General features: G+C 48.9%; 1 protein-coding gene across 1 annotated transcript in view; it reads right to left on the reverse strand.

Annotated features, from left to right (window-relative positions):
* Window positions 1–16,661, reverse strand: part of CTCFL (CCCTC-binding factor like) — a 232,565-nt gene that overhangs the window by 14,283 nt on the left and 201,621 nt on the right. The window contains exon 11 of the mRNA XM_085615156.1: window positions 15,295–15,409. Within this exon, the coding sequence (XP_085471282.1) occupies window positions 15,295–15,409 (115 nt within the window). The remainder of the gene's footprint in view (window positions 1–15,294; window positions 15,410–16,661) is intronic.

Genomic DNA, 16,661 nt, shown 5'->3' on the forward strand with positions numbered 1-16,661 from the left:
CTGTACATAAACAATCATTGGCTTTTGCTGTTTTCATGTGTGCTGCACAACGCAGCACACATGAAAACAGCAAAAACGAGGAGAAATGTAACATTTCTCCACATTGCGCCAGGGTAAGACCAGGTTTTCACTGGTCTTAATTCTGGCGCTGCCTCTGATTTACGCCACCCTTGTAAATAGGGGTCAGCGTCAGAATCAATGGGTGTTGCGGTGGAACGCCCACAGCAACACTCCTCTTTTACGCTAAGCATAGTGTGAAAGGGGGCTTTATTTACAAGGCAGCGTTAAGCCAGGTTAAGTGGCTTAACGCTGCCTTGTAAATAAGGCGAAGCCCCTATCGCCACAGGAACGACGTAAAAAGTGACGTTCTCGTGGCAATAGGTGCTTGTAAATATGCCCCAACGTTCCTCTCCTTCAAAGTAGCCCTGTCATCCACTTGTTCACAGCCATTGACCTTATATCTTAGCAGCCGGCCTTGTAGAGCGCTCCTTTGCCATTAGCTAGGCTCATCCAGTATACATTTCCACATATCTACCCAAGTTTGTGGTTTGTATTCAACACATAAACAACTATTGGGATTTATTTGCCTGAAACCTTTTTATCTACCTATTCCTTGAATGATGAGGACGTAAACTTGATTTTCCCATACTATCTCATTTCCGCAGGTGAAAACCCTTGTGATAGGGGTTCCAGTGCAAGAAGCTTTACATCATCGGTGTTTTTCAGTTTGAAATTGTTCTATTGTTACTTTTAAATTTTTAGCACCTAATTTTTGGTTATAAGTGATTTTGGAGACAAACTGACCGATTCACAGAACTAATCTGAGATAAAATCCTAAACTTACTTCTTTTGGTATATACAGGAGGCATTTAGTAGTAGTGTAGTTTGGACTCCTAACTTTACTACTACTAAACTGAGACAAAATCCTAACTTTACGATTTTTGGTATTCACAAAAGGGATTTAGTAGTAGTAAAGTTAGGAGTCCTAACTTTACTACTACTAAATGTCTTCTGTGAATAGCAAAAGTTGTAAGTTTAGGATTTTATGTCAGATTAGTTCTGTGAATCAGCCCAAAAACATTAAGTAAACCTCTTTACGAGAACCATCGCCTGGAACAGGTTACCTTGTTTTTTTCACAAATAAATGTCATTTTCAAGATGTCTAATCTGTCCTGGCTGAATGTCCTTCAAGGAATACATAGATCATTTCCTTCCATTTTACGGGATCATTCTTGTCCCCCTACTTCTTCATCCTCCATTTCTAGCCACTTTGTCTTGTTTGCGGTCGGTGAAATGACACCCTACATCGAACCACATTTCGCTCCTTCTCCCTAAGTCTTTCTCAACTTAGTTCTTTTGTTTACCCAGTCCTCTAGCCCTCCCTACACCCTAGAACCTCTGCAACTCCCCTACACTGAGTACCTCTATCCTTATTTCTACTATAGTACCCATGTCACCACATATACCCTCACAACTATACACTACATAGACCTACCGCCACCACTAACTTTACCATAAAGCCATTGCCCCATAACCGATTAACTAGACCTCTGACTTTACAGATTAACCCATACCACTGCCTATACCCTACTTCCTTTATACCCTAACACAACTACCCTACCTATAGATTAACACCTCTGCTCACTTCTATTCTCTAGGCCTGTCCATTTTCTCTACAATTACACAACCCCTAGTAGACAGAAAACATGTATCATCTACTGGTAGTACAAACACCGCTGCAATGATCAAATTGTTGTTCACTTTGCTCCACCTAGGATAGAACTGGACCCCAGGTGAACCTTGTCCCGAAGTCCAGAAAAAATCCTCTATGGTGTTCTAAAACTAGAATCATGAAAGGTATCATCCGCCAGGACCCCAAATTCCTAAACCAGGAAGTCACTATTGTCAATTCAGGTGGTCACCCGCTAATGTGATTTTCCAACTTCAATTCTTTCTTTCACGGTCCTATATGTATCCATCATATACATAAAAAACTCACTTGCATCACTCCGGGGTGTCAGAGCTTTTCACCAATCAGTGCCTCAAACAACAGGGTAGCCGTACTTGTCAATTCATCTATTGCGCTGGAAACTACACTCTGGATGTATATGTTTTTAAAGTTTTTAATAATATGAGAGGCTTAATACAGTATATATTTTTCTAAATAATTTTCATGGTATTCTATTGTGTGATTTGTGCAGATTTGTGTGTAGGAGTATACAATTGCAGAGAGATAGTAAGATAGTGGGATGTTCAATCAATCAATCAAATAATTTGTAAAGCGCACTACTTACCCGCAAGGGTTTCAAGGCGCTGAGGGTGGGGAGTGGGGGGGGGGGGGGGAGGGGGGCTGTTGCTACTGGTCGAACAGCCAGGTCTTGAGTCGTCTCCTGAAGGTTAGAAGGTCTTCGGTTTGTCGTAGGTTGAGGGGGAGGGTGTTCCAGGTCTTGGCGGCGGGTGGGAGAAGGATCTGCCTCCGGCTGTGGTTCTGCGGATGCGTGGGACGGTAGCCAGGGAGAGGTCTGCGGAGCGGAGTTTCCTGTTGGGTATGTAGAAGGAGAGTCGACTGTTGAGATCGGCTGGGCCGGTCTTGTGGAGTGTCTTGTGTGCGTGGATCAGGAGCTTGAAGGAGAGTCTTTTGTCGACGGGGAGCCAGTGCAGGTTCCTCAGGTGGGGGGTGATGTGGTCCCGGCGCGGGACGTCGAGGATCAGGGGTGCAGAGGCATTCTGGATTCCGTGCAGTCTGTTGATGAGCTTGGTCGGGGCTCCGGCGTAGAGGGCGTTTCCGTAGTCGAGTCTGCTGCTGACTAGGGCCTGGGTGACTGTTTTCCTTGTGTCTGTCGGGATCCATCTGTAGATCTTGCGGAGCATACGGAGGGTGTTGAAGCAGGTGGAGGAGACAGCGTTGACTTGTTTGGTCATGGTGAGTTTCTAGTCGAGGATGACTCCCAGGTTGCGTGCGTGGTTGGTAGGTGCGGGGGGTGTCCCCAGCGATGCGGGCCACCAGGAGTTGTCCCATGATGAGGGGTTGGGCCCGAGGATGAGGATCTCCGTCTTGTTTGTGTTCAGCTTAAGGCGGCTATCCCCCATCCAGTCGGCGACGGCCTTCATTCCCTGGTGGAGGTTGGATTTGGCGGTGAGGGGGTCCTTGGTGAGGGAGAGGATCAGTTGCGTGTCGTCGGAGTAGGAGATTATGTTGAGGTCGTGATGTGGGGCGATGCGTGCGAGAGGCGCCATGTAGACATTGAACAGCGTCGGGCTGAGGGAGGATCCCTGCGGGACGCCGCGGATGATCTCGGAGGCTTCGGATCGGAACGGGAGGCGGACTCTCTGGGTTCTGCCGGAGAGGAAGGAGGAGGTCCAGTCCAGGGCCTTGTCTCGGATCGCTGCGTCATGGAGTCGTGTGCGTAGTGTGCGGTGGCAGACGGTGTCGAAGGTGGCGGAGAGGTCCAGAAGGATGAGGGCCACCGTCTCGCCGTTTTCCAGTAGGATCCTGATGTCGTCTGTGGCGGCGATGAGGGCGGTCTCTGTGCTGTGGTTGCTGCGGAATCCTGACTGGGAGGGGCCAGGTGTGAGAAAGTGGCTCTGTATATACTGTTCCCTAATAGGTACAGGGTGTACAGAGTCCACAGTCCCCCAGGGGCTGATAGAGGTTAAAGTTAGGTATGACCTTACTCTCCAAAGTGGTAGGTTGGTCGAGCAGTAAGGCAGTACCAGAGGACAGTGTAAAGCATTTGTTGTACACACTCAGTCAGCAAATGGTCTCACACACTCAATAACTGAACTCTAGGCCAATGGTTTATATATATAAAATATATGCTTGTTTTATTTTTAGAACCACAAAGGGAATAAAAATATACTTTCTCAGAATGAGAGGTTGAATATAAATACTTTTGCAATAAGCAATGGATTTTTGTAAATAGTCACAGTTGGTTGCAATAAACAATCCTATTTCCTAAACATGACAATGCATTGAGCTCAATGGTAAATTCAGGTTATTTGTAATAAATTACTTTTCAGATTACTTTTGGAATTCCAGGTCTGGTTCCTAGATCCAGCCCTGGGACAATATTCAGAATCAAGTGGTGAAAGTCGACTTAATTACTGTACTGATTTTTAAATAATATTTAGCTATTTCAAAAGTTTACACTTAGAAAATATTTCAAAGAAAACATTCAATGGATCTCTATGGCAAGAAATTCAAGTTGCAGGTAGAGTACTTTATCGTCACTTTTGTAATCCAGGTCTGGGTACCTAGACTCAGCACTGGGGTCTTTATCAGAAACAGGTAAGTAATTCTGTTTGCAGAAATTGTACGATTTTAAAAGAATATTTCAAGATTGCAGAAATCAACACTTAGAAGAAATTTCACAGAAAAGCAGTCAATGGTTTCCTATGGAAGAAAAATGAGTTAAAGGTAAGTGTAGTTGTGGGTACTTTACAGAGTCAGTGCTGGGCACCAAGATCCAGCACTGGGAGCTCACCTAAGAGCAGGTGAGTAAATTCGTTTTTGGTACTCGGCTGATTTTTGGTGAATATTTTGAGTTTGGAAAAGTTCACACTTAGAAGAATTTCCAAGAAAAAGCCAGCCAATGTTACCCTATGAGGAAAATGAAGTTCGCGGTTTAAGGGTAAGTTCTCGACTGGCAGAGCTGAAGTTCTGGGCATAGACTCAGGGGTCTCCCAGTGTCAGGTAGGTACAGTCAGTTCACCCTCAGCGGTTTCAGGACGGCCGGGTGCAGAGAGAGTTAGGCCCAATGTTAGCCTATGAGGAATAGGGGGGCCTGGTTTGGTGGCTGCTGACTAGCAGGCCACGTGGCTGTGGGAGCTGGGCTCCTGGTCACTCACTCAGGGCAAGTGGAGAAGTAGGCTAGTGTAGAGAGTGCACTGCCAGGGCCACTCAGGCGGCTGGGTGCAGGGTGCTTTTGAGCCTTCGGGCGCTCAATGGAAATCAATGGGAATGTTCCGGTTAGGAAAAAGGCTGCAAGCTCGGGGACGAGGATGCTTCAGGTTGCCACCACCACTTCGAGAGGTAAGTTGGGTAGTTGTAGGTTAGGTGGGTACCCCGGGATTGGGCACAGGGGGCCGCAGGGCGCCGCGTGCAGGGGTGCCTTTTGGTGTCGGGAAATCTTACCCTCTGATGATCGCGGTTGGGGGGGCACCTTGTTCCGAGGCTGCAGGCTTCTTCCGGAATGTCGAGGGGGGTCCTTGGGTGCCGGACTCGGGGTCACAGTCGCCGTGGGGTCGTCCTCAGGGTCTTTGTCCACTCCGACACTGGCCAGGCTTGGCTGGTGCAGAGTGTGCTGGGTTCGCGGTTCCGGGCTGCTGCCAGGGGTTAGAAATAGGTTTCTGAGTAGAGCCTCTACTCATGGGAGTCCCAGGGGCTTAGAGCCAAAAGGTAGCCAGGTCCTCCGGGGTTTGGTGAGGTTGCTGGCCACGAGAGATGCCGCGCTGGTGCAGGTCCGGGAGTCGACAGGCCGGTAGGGCTGGGGCCAAAGCAGTTGGTGTCTTCTTCCCTTTTTAGCAGCTGCAAGGCAGGTCTTTGTTCTTCTTGCTCTTCTTGTAGTTTTTCGAATCTGGAATCTCGGGAAGGAAGGTTCAGGGTGCCCCTAAATACTAGATTTAGGGGCGTTACAGGTAGGTGAAGGTCAGAGACCAATGGGTCTTTGTCCTGGGGTGGGTACACCCCCTATCCTGCCCCTCTCCTGTGGTAGGGGGGCAGTAGCCTAATCCTGATAGGGTAGGGCCTCCCATCTTCAAGATGGCGAGAACCCGGAGATGTGCTTCACCTCGCCTCCCCCACCTGAGGGGTGGGGTGGGCAGGCTGGCACATCCCCTGTCCTTGTATGGGGTTTCCGCCCAAGCTTCCCTCCAGAGTGGGGGGTTGCAGTGGCCTGGGGTAACTCCTAGAGGCGGCAGGCCTTTGAAGCTTCCCTTTGCTCATCCTGGGGGAGGAGATTTATCACCTCACCCAGGATGTGCATTGTTGCAGGCCCGGGAGAGCAGGGGCTCTCCCACCCAGGGGTCCAGCAACGTGTCTGCTGTGTGGCAGCCTGGGCAGCCTCAGAGCAGACGTGGATTGTAGGTTAGTTGTAAGGGGGCATCTCTAAGATGCCCTCTGGGGTGCTTGGTACATTAAATCTCACACTGGCATCAGTGTGGGTTTAATGTGCTGAGAAGTTTGATACCAAACTTCCCAGTCTTTAGTGTTGCCATTATGGTGCTGTGGAGCTCGTGTTTGACGAGCTCTCAGCACCATGTACTCTTAAATGGCAGCACTGCACTTACAGTGCCCGGGAATGGACCTGGGTACTGTAGGGGCACAGGGCTCCTGCTCCTGTGCCCACACTATGGGCATAAGGCACCCAGCCAGAGGGGTGACTGACATATGCCTTGGCAGTGTGGGTGTTGGGCATGGCACACAGGGATGTGTGCCATGTCGACTCTTCATTTTGTCCTGCACCCAGACACTCAGCCTGCAAAGGCAGTGTGTGTGTGTAAGGGTACAGGGCCCCTAAGGGTGGCACAATGAGTGCTGCAGCCCTTAGGGGCCTTCCCTGGTCACAAGGGCCTGGGTACCTAGGGTACCATTTACTAGGGGCTGACATGTGGCCAGGGTTTGCCAATTTGGAGTTTGTGTGTTTAAGGAAGGAACATAGGCCCTGGGCACCTGATTGGCAGGAGTCCAGGGTACACTCAGTCAAAGTACATTCAGCAATTTAGCAAAAAGTGGGGGCATACCATGCAAGAAAGAGGGCACTTTCTCACACCAGGATGCTGTTGTCTTCGAGGTAGCGGGTGAACTGGATGTTGACTATCTTCTCGATGACCTTAGCTGGGAACAGAAGCAGGGAGATGGGCCGGAAGTTTTTGAGTTCGCTCGGGTCCGCCTTGGGTTTCTTCAGTAGGGCGTTGATCTCGGCGTGTTTCCAGCTCTCAGGGAAGGTCGCGGTCTCGAAGGAGAGGTTGATGATGCTGCGCAGGTGGGGTGCGATGGAGCTGCCGGCTTTGTTGAAGATGTGGTGAGGAAAAGGGTCAGACGGCGAGCCGGAGTGGATTGTGCCCATGGTCTTGATTGTGTCTTCGATGCTCACGTTGGCCCAGGTTGTCAGGGGGTCGTGGTCGGTGGGGTGTGGTGGGTCCGGCGTGTTGGGGCCTGTTAGAGTCGTCCGGGGGTTGAAGCTGTCGTGGATGTCGCCGATCTTGCGGTGGAAGAAGGTGGTGAGGGAGTCGCACAAGGCTTGCGACGGCGGGATGTCGTTGGCATTGGAGCTGGAGTTGGAGAGTTCCTTCAAGACGTTGAAGAGCTCCTTGCTGTTGTGTGCATTGTTGTCGAGGCGGTCTTTGAAGGAGGTCCTCTTGGCGGTCCTGATGAGGTGGTGGAGGATGCGGATGGCGTCTTTGTGGGCTGCGCGGCGACTTCTCGCTGTGCCATATGTTCTCCAACTTCCGGCAGGTGCGCTTTGATGCTAGGAGTTCCGGGGTGAACCAGTTGGCTCTCTTGCTGGTGTCTTTGAGGGTTTGTTTTTCAGTGGGGCTAGGGTGTTGGCGCAGTCGTCCATCCATCGTCTGAGGGTGCGCGCACCATCGTCGGGGTTGGTTGGTGGGTTGAGTGCGAGGTTTGTCTGTAGTTGTACTTGGGTGATTTTGCCCCAGCAGCGACGGGGGATCTGTAGGGTGCGGTGCTGTGCGACGGGATTCCGGAAGGTGAAGTGGATGCAGTGGTGGTCGGTCCAGGTGGGTTCGGAGACGTGGCTGAAGGAGACGTGGGGGCTTGAGGAGAAGATGGCGTTGAGCGTGTGTCCGGCGATGTGGGTCGGCGTCGTGACGAGCTGTTCCAGTCCGAGGTTGGCGAGGTTGTCTATCAGGGTGGAGGAGTTTCTGTCGTTGTTGTTCTCCAGATGGAAGTTCAGGTCTCCGAGGAGGATGTAGTCAGTGGAGGTCAGTGCGTGCGTGCTGATGAAGTCGGCGATGGCGATGCAGAATTGTGGTCGGGGTCCGGGTGGTCTGTAGACGAGAGTGCCTCTTAGGATGGTCTTGGGGTCCGTGTGGATCTGGAAGTGCATGTGTTCGGCGGTGCTGAGAGTGTCGTCGGTGTTTGTTGAGACCCTGATGGTCTTCTTGTGGATGATGGCGATTCCTCCTCCAACTCCGTTGGTGCGGTCTCTGCGGGCGATCTAGTATCCGTCGGGGATGGCTATGGTGATTTCTGCCGAGGATGCTTCGTTCATCCAGGTCTCGGTCAGGAAGGCGACGTCTGGTGATCCGGTGTCGAGTAGGTCCCAGAGCTCGATGACGTGTTTGCGTGCGGAGCGGGTATTGATCAGGATGCATCGGAGCTGGTTGTGTTGTCGTGGCGGGTGTCTCGGCGTCTTCGATGCAGGAGAAGCTGCAGTTCCGGCAGGCGAAGGGACCGTGGGTGTGCTTCGGGGTGGCCCTGCAGCAGGTGAGGGTCCGTCCTGAGTTGAGAGCATTGAGGGTGCTGGCGTCGTATCGGAGGCGGTCTTCATGGTTGGTGCGGGGGCTAGGGGTTCTGGCGCTGGGCGCAGACGGGCTTGCCTTAGGCGCGCCTTCGGCGTGCCAGCAGCACGCCCGCTGTGTGCGTCCACTGCGCGGCTGCCATTTAAGGGGAGGTGGGAGGGAGGAGCAGCTGGGAGGCGGGAGTCGGGTGGCAGGGGGCAGCGAATGGGCACGGAGGGGGCGGGGCTGCAGGGGATGCAGCGACGGGAACGGGAGCAGCGAGGGGGGCGAGCAGGCACAACAGGGGGCACGGGGTAAAGAAGGTAAAAACGGGCAGCGAGGCACAGAAGGAGCAAAAGGGCACACAAGAGCACGGGGAACAGAAGGCAAAAATGGGCAGCAGGGCACAGAAGGAACAAAAGGGCACACAAGAGCACGGGGAACAGAAGGCAAAAATGGGCAGCGGGGCACAGAAGGACCAAAAGGGCACACAGAGCAGAAGAAAACGGCAATGGGGCAACAAGGGCACTCAGAGAAACATACAAACCTAAGGCCACCACTGGCCACCAGGGATGAGGCGCAGGTGGTAGCCTGCGGGTGGAGGAGGGCCTCGACTTCGGCGGTGACAGCAGTAACGCAGGTGGAGCTGCAGCGGGGGGGGGGAGCGACCTACCTGGCAAGGTCAAGGGTCGCTCTCCTCACCACGCAGCGGGCGCCATTTAAGGGGAGGTAGGACGGAGGAGCAGCTGGGAGGGGGGTGGCAGGGGGCAGCGAATGGGCACGGAGGGGGCGGGGCCGCAGGGGATGCAGCGGCGGGAGCGGCGAGGGGGGGGGGGGGCGAGCAGGCACAACAGGGGGCACAGGGTACAGAAGGCAAAAACGGGCAGCGGGGCACAGAAGGAGCAAAATGGCACACAAGAGCACGGGGAACAGAAGGCAAAAATGGGCAGCGGGGCACAGAAGGAACAAAAGGGCACACAAGAGCACGGGGAACAGAAGGCAAAAATGGTCAGCGGGGCACAGAAGGAACAAAAGGGCACACAGAGCAGAAGAAAATGGAAATGGGGCAACAAGGGCACTCAGAGAAACATACAAACCTAAGGCCACCACTGGCCACAAGGGATGAGGCACAGGTGGTAGCCTGCGGGTGGAGGAGGGCCTTGACTTCGACGGTGACAGCAGGAACGCAGGTGGAGCTGCAGCGAGGGGGGTCGGGTGGGGGGGGGGGGGGGTGAGCGACCTACCTGGCAAGGTCAATGTTGAAGACGCTATGTTATAAGTTGCAAAAAGGGGAATAATTACTTGTGTGGTATTAGAACATTGGAATGCTGAGAGCTCCATTGAAGACAAAGGAGTGCCCCGGGCTTCTAATGGCCGGTAGAAACCCGGAGCATCAACATTCAAATGTTTGTTCACAGCTGTTGCTTTGAACAAAGGTCTCATGGAGCACGAGGGGATTTCAACCCCCTCGGGCTCCATGAGGCCTTTGTTTTACAAATCAGAATACACTGCCCTCTAGGGGCAGAATGTTCTAATAGCCTTAGAGCCTTCCGTAGTGGTCTTACAGGCCATTAAAGGCCCTCTCCCTTGTTTAAGGCCCTCGCAGAAGGAGCGGGCCTTTAATGGTTGGTAGAGCCCGCTACATCGGGCTCTAAGGCTATAGTATGTGAACAACATTTAAACCACCTGTCAATGCTATGAGACCAAATGTCCATGAGCACACATAATCCTTACAATGGTAAGATAGCTAACTGATTTGATTGTTTATTGCCCAGTTCGCAAAGACACAAGGAGATGAGGCCTGAGTTTTGGTGCAGACGGCACAACACAGAGGGCACATACAGGATAATATGCCAAAAGTTCAGGATCTGCAAAGACAGTACGTTATATTCGTTCTAACTTTGGATTAGGCTCTGCAACACCAGTTAAGTGGTGTTGAACCAAGTCAAGAACTTTTAGCTATTCCCACTGAACCTAGGAACATGCCTTACTCCAGAGCGGTAAGTTCTGCTGCTGTGTCCTCCATGGTAGAAAAGGAGTGGCACTTCCAGGAATGGTGAGGAACACCCCCTTTACTCGAGGACCTGACCATGGCCCCCAGGAAAAAAAACGATATGAGAGATTCTGGAGAGCAGGCACAAGGATGTGTCCATTAGCTGCACGTTCTTAGATATTTTTCCGCTATATCTATAATACCTGCTAGAATATAAGACATGATGAAGATATCGAAGGGCTGAACATTTTATGTAGGGTAGGCTTCAAACTATTGCAGGGTGGGATTCGGGGTGATGTTAAAAGATGCGTCCTGGGAAAGTGGGCTTTGAAATCCTACATTCTATTTTGTAGTGCCGTGAGAAATCCAGCAGCTCTCCTAGCAGCAGTGGTTTCTGATATCACATCCGATCTTCAGAATAAGGATCATATTGATGGAGCACGATTTTGGAAAATAAAATCTGCTTGATGAAATCCACTCAAATGCATGTATTTTAATAACATACGCAAAACTACTAATATAACACAAGAGTTTATAACATGAGAAACGTGCACAAGGCACGATAGTTGATTTTTCTTAGCTAAAATAATGTAAATATTGCTAACTGACTGTTATTCTGTTTCCCTAACTGCAGAAAAATAAACGACAAAAGAAACAGCTTTATTCTTCATGAAAGTAGTGTAGGTTTTTGGAAAATATTTTCTGTTTTGCTAAAATAATGTAGGCCTCAGATTTGTCAGAGGATGTACTTCCCGTGCTCCTGTCCTTCAAATGTTACAAATGCTTCCTTAGAATGTAGATATTCAGCCCGTTTCTAAAGGTCTTCTGGGTTACTTTCCTGTCTAGGCGAGGGATGGCTGTACATGACGAATGTAACTGTTATAATATTCTAGATACACTTGTAACCAGGTTCTTTTCCTCTTCCTTTCTTGGAAATTATACAATATTTAGACAAAGAGAGTTTAGAAAATAGTAGTAAAGTCACTGTCAGTAGATTGTCATACCACTATGAATAACCAATAGAGAGGCTTGCCGAAGAGAGAGAATGCAACATTTTAGCAGAAGAAAGGAAGTAGCGTACTACAAAGATTCCTGTGGGAAAGAGTTCCTCGGCTCGTTCACATGAATGGTGACCTGCCCTGCGTTCATGTTGCTGCATGCCGTGCTGAATCCTGATTCTCTGGCTGGCAATACCTGCTGATCCTAAGAGACTTTCCAGAGACTTTGCACGTCGTCGGCTGATGGTGCTGCTCTCGCTATTCCCTAACGGCCGTGGGGTTAGCTTTTCAGACTAATTGCACACTGTGCATAAGTATTTCCGTTTCGTAAGTGAAGAAATTGTTTCACCAATGTTTTCTCTCTCTCTCTCACTCCTCTTTTCCTGACGTTCTGATGTTTAATTAATGAATTGCATTGATTATTGTGAATCTTTTTTGTACTATACAACTGAATAATGACATTCTAATTTGTATATTGTACGTGACCATTCATTTTATGAAATATAAAGAAAACTAATAGAAAAGAATATTGTTTGCCTTTACTATGGAGTCACTGAGTTATTTGGATAATGATTCTAATGACCAAAGTTTAGCGTATTTCTTCATTGTAGGTCCTCGTGGGGAAATAGCATTTCGTCTTTCATTATTTAGTCCCTTTTAGTCCAACAAAGATTCATCGTAGGACCTTTGATATTGCTAATCGAGTGATAATGACTTATGGGCCTGTCATTAGAGTTATGTTTCTGATTTTTATATAATGGTTGGCGTGGATAAGTGAGCAGACAAAAATCCCCCCAGGGCTTCAGTTGCATCAATATCCATCATAGGACCTCAACCTGCGGGGCTGTCGGTGCTGGTCGTATTTCTGAAGCTGCCTCCTGCTTAGATGGGCTTCTCTTCTCTTTCCCACTGCGACTACTTAGAGTCTTGAAGTCTTCTTACGGCTCCGTACCCTTAAGACATTTAACATGAATTTGATCATGGCTGTAGGTGGTTCTATGTGGTTCTGCCTTAGAACTTCCCTCTCTTTCTTCCTTTGTCTCAAACAATTGAGCTGCACTTATGTTGGAATCTTGCTTGGCAAGGTGTGATCCTGCAGTAGATATACCGTCACCGCAGTTGGTAGAAACAAAGCCTGGCTAACAAATCAGCTTTGTTGCTCAGAATAGAAGTAAAAGCAGGAACAGCACAAACCCGTTTTCAACTTCTACCTGTCAGGTCAGGTGAAGGCACCTGAACCCTCTTTTCAATGTGAACAGTCCCTTGGTAGATTAGACAGGCTCTCTCATCAAAGAAGGTTAAGGTGAAGCAACTTAGGAGGTTATTACGAGTCTGGCGGTCCGACTCGCGGGGGCCTAGCACTGAAGGTCTTCCGACTGCCCTATTACAACTAGGGTGGTCAGACTTCCCTGGGACCCCAGCAAAGCCAGGGATAAGAGATCCTTGGTGGTGGCGCAGTGGTACTGATGCCGCAATATGCTTGGTGGGGCAGCCGCGGCCCGGCAGGCCTATTACGAGTTTCCTCACCACCACACTTTTCATGGAGGTGTGACTGCCATGAAAAGTGTGGCAGTGAGGAAACAAAGGGTGCCCTGGTGCCTCACCTCATGTGGATGCACAAAGGGAGACACAACATGTGCCCCCTTGTGTGCATGCATAGAATATCTTGCACAGCATGGACTGCTGCAGTCCATGCCGTGCAGGTACTGCCTTTGATGTTCCCAATGCAGTGCCTATTTCATAGCCGCCATCCTGGAAACGCCAAAGAACAGCCTGCCAGACAGGAGATATCTCCTAATCTGGCGGGTGGTTCAAACATGGGTTTGGCGGTGCGGGGCGTTCCTGCACCGCCAAACTCATAATAAGGCCCTTAGAAAAGATATCCAGAACAAACAAAGACCAAGTACAGATTGTATGAAGTACATTGAAATGGAAAACCATGTAATAAACAAGTATCCCTTGCTCTTTTTAGAATAATACCTCTTTCGTCTATACAATAGCTAATTTGTAAACCTGTGGGATCCCGAAAACAAGCAGATCTATAGCTAGAGAAGCACACTAGGAAGAAAATCTTCTCCACGTTTAAAAACAGATGGGCTTAAAAGAAAAGTGCATAGAAGACCTGCAAGTCAATCACCTCATCTAACAGCCACGGACCCCTAAATTGGCCCTCTCAGCTTGCATGAAAATAAGGAGCTCAAGTACAAGTTGCCTTTGCATGTGATCCTGGTGTTCTGAGTTGTGCAAAGTGATAATACTTCTGAGATTTACCCCCGTGCACCCTCCACTCTATAACACCTGGTGACATTTGCATTGTGAAATTAAGTTAGAAAGAGGAATAAAGAATAGTAAAGAGGTGAGCTAACTCCTTTACAACAGGTGGTTAACCATGATTCCAAAATCTGAAACCCAAAATCGCCCGAGGGTAAACCTGCAACGTATCAGGTTTACCAAAGCGTGGAATGACCAGTCTGTAACTCCTGTGAGTGTGCACTGCACAAGTCTCTTCATATTTGTTTTTGTCAGTCAACCAACTCTGTAAAACACTGAGGCCCTCACTACAAGTTAAGGGCTGAATTCTAGCCCCTTCTTAGTTAGAAGTTAGGAGTTGTGTAATATTTACCACGCCCTCGCAGTTTTCTCACTATAGATTCTGGCAGGACATAAGTGCAAAAATGTATTGGCCAAAAAGGCTCTGGAAGAAGGTAAAGAATTCTGAATTTGGTGTTTTAACACCAATATTGCATGTGAAGCCTATTTTCTGGTTCAAAACTCAGAACAGCAGGTGTTTTCCATACATTGTAATTACTGTCATAGTACAGGTCTATTCACACAAAGGCCTTCACCAGTGGTCTGTAAAACTGCAGCCCCTGAGCAACTGTCTGCTTGTCCGAGGTCGCAATTTCAAGTTTTGAAGGTTTTATCACACTCAGTAAGTGACCAACACGACAAAGTCCGACCGTAGAGTTAAATTTTGGCACGTAAAACCTTCAGGATTTTAGGATGAGAAAAATGCTCAGTTGCGGCTCCTCCACAATGGCGGAGGAGCGTGGCCCCCCGCTGGCCAGCTGAGGGAAAGATAAAAATAAAACGATAATAAAACAGTATTATTACCAATGTATATTTCTTCTGGACGGAGCCGAGTCTTTTTGGCACGACGATGCCATGACAGGCATGGAAGGGGAGTGGTGGGCAGTACTGCTGTCAGAGCGCATGACGATTTGGCCAGCCATGTTAGGACGGCCAAACCGTCATGCGCATTGACATCTACCCAACCCGAGCTGCATTGCCGGGTGGAGAGAACAGCAGGCGAAGGCTCCCAGTACCGTTTGGAGCAGAAAACAAGCCTGCTCAACCACTCCCAGCGCTTCTCTCATGTTGGCTAGCATGATAGAAGAGCTGAGATTGGCTGTGGGGAGTCTGGGAGCCTCAGCACGTCCACAGGAGGAAGAAGAAAAGCGGCGATTGATGAGGAGCAGCTAAGTTATTTTCTCTATTTTGCCGTCTGTCTGTCCCACCCCACGTCCCTCCCCCGCCATTCTGATGCGAGCCCAGCCACTACTTAAAATACTCCCCAATTACTAAGGCATGTGGATTTTGGTGCGGTAAGCATTTGTTATTCCCCATTATTAGGGAAGCTTGTAATAGGTGCCATTTCTTGCATCCAATAAATAACATCCCCAGAGTATTGGTATTTATCAGGAGCGATCAATATTACATCAATCACAGGATCAAAGACAACCCTAAGGACAAGTCAAAGGGACAAATCTAATGACCCATCTAAAGTGCTGTCATTCTCTGTGCTCTCTAACCGTTGCCACTCATATTTTGTCAGTTATTCACCTTTTTCCTTACGCTCAGACTGCCGGTCCTGACTGTTGTTCTTGGATTTTCTTCTTTTTGAGTTCTTGTATCTCCTAGCTTTCCTGCATTTCTCGGTATGCCTGCGCATCGTATTCTATTGATAAAATAGAAACCAAAATTTTCAATGAACACAGTATGATGTCACTCAATGCTCTTTACCACAATGTAATTGAGGGTAGCAGAAAGGTAAATGAGAACAGGGTGGCCCCCACCACCATAACCCAGATCTACCAGCAGTCCTAGGAGAAAAAACTCTGGGGCATATTTATGAAGGTTTTGCGTTGCCCTTGCGCCACACAAGGTAGCGCAAAGGTGACGCACTAAGTCAGATTTATCATTCACACAAGGCCGCCTTGCATGGTCCTGCATGACAAAAAATCCAGAATAACGCAATGCAGCGCAAACCACTTTGTTACGTTACTCCGCCCCGGAAGGCGGTACATGGGTGTTCCCAGGCATCCACCCATAGATTTTGGAGCAATCCCAGATTTACCAACACTGGTAAACCTGGGAATGCATCAAGCACCTTCCCCTTCCCAGGGAAGATGTAGCAAGGAGAAATATCCTTATCTTTCCTCGTTGTTTACTCTTTCTATGTGTACTCCGCGTGAAGTGGCAAAACACAAGAGAGTCGGTATCTCCATCTTGGTGACCTCATGGGATGAGAAACTGTCCATGACGATAGAACAGAAAGGGAAATACTTTGAAACTAATTGTAACCATTCCTGACTTACCTGTTGACATAGTTTAGGGAACTCACATGCCCCAAATACCTGAGGGTATTACAGATTAACCTGCAAAAGAACATGCAGCTGCCTAGGCTGGGGACTTGACACGCCATATAATCTGGGGTCCTGATTTAGTAGCCATCTGTGAAGGTGGGCACAATAGACAATTACCTTTTTTTAAGCTTCCACTGATGTCGAGATTTAAAGAGTGGGAAGAGATATGTTTATTCATTAATAATATGAATCCTGACTGTGGGTTAAGCTTAGAATGTTTCCATGCTGGCCCGGTGGAAGTACGCAGGCTTATTGTACCTTTCACATACCAATAAAAAATGTAATCCCTGAAAAAAGATAAGCTCGACAGGCTGTTGACTGCTATTTCTAAAGAACAAGGATGCTTGTTCCACACCAGATAAGTATGAATAGGGTATGACAGTCCATTTGACAATATCTTATTTGGCATCCCGCATCAAAGCTTCCGAAGCTTGTCCATGCTGAGTAACAGCTGTAGTGGTACTAGGAGTAACAATCCAGCACACTTGCACTTAGGAGGAAGTTTGTGGAGAGATTTCAGGCAGCATTAACTTCCATTACCAAGTTAGAATCTCAGAACAGACT

The sequence above is a fragment of the Triturus cristatus genome, chromosome 7 (assembly GCF_964204655.1).
Source record: "Triturus cristatus chromosome 7, aTriCri1.1, whole genome shotgun sequence".
Lineage (NCBI taxonomy): Eukaryota > Metazoa > Chordata > Amphibia > Caudata > Salamandridae > Triturus > Triturus cristatus.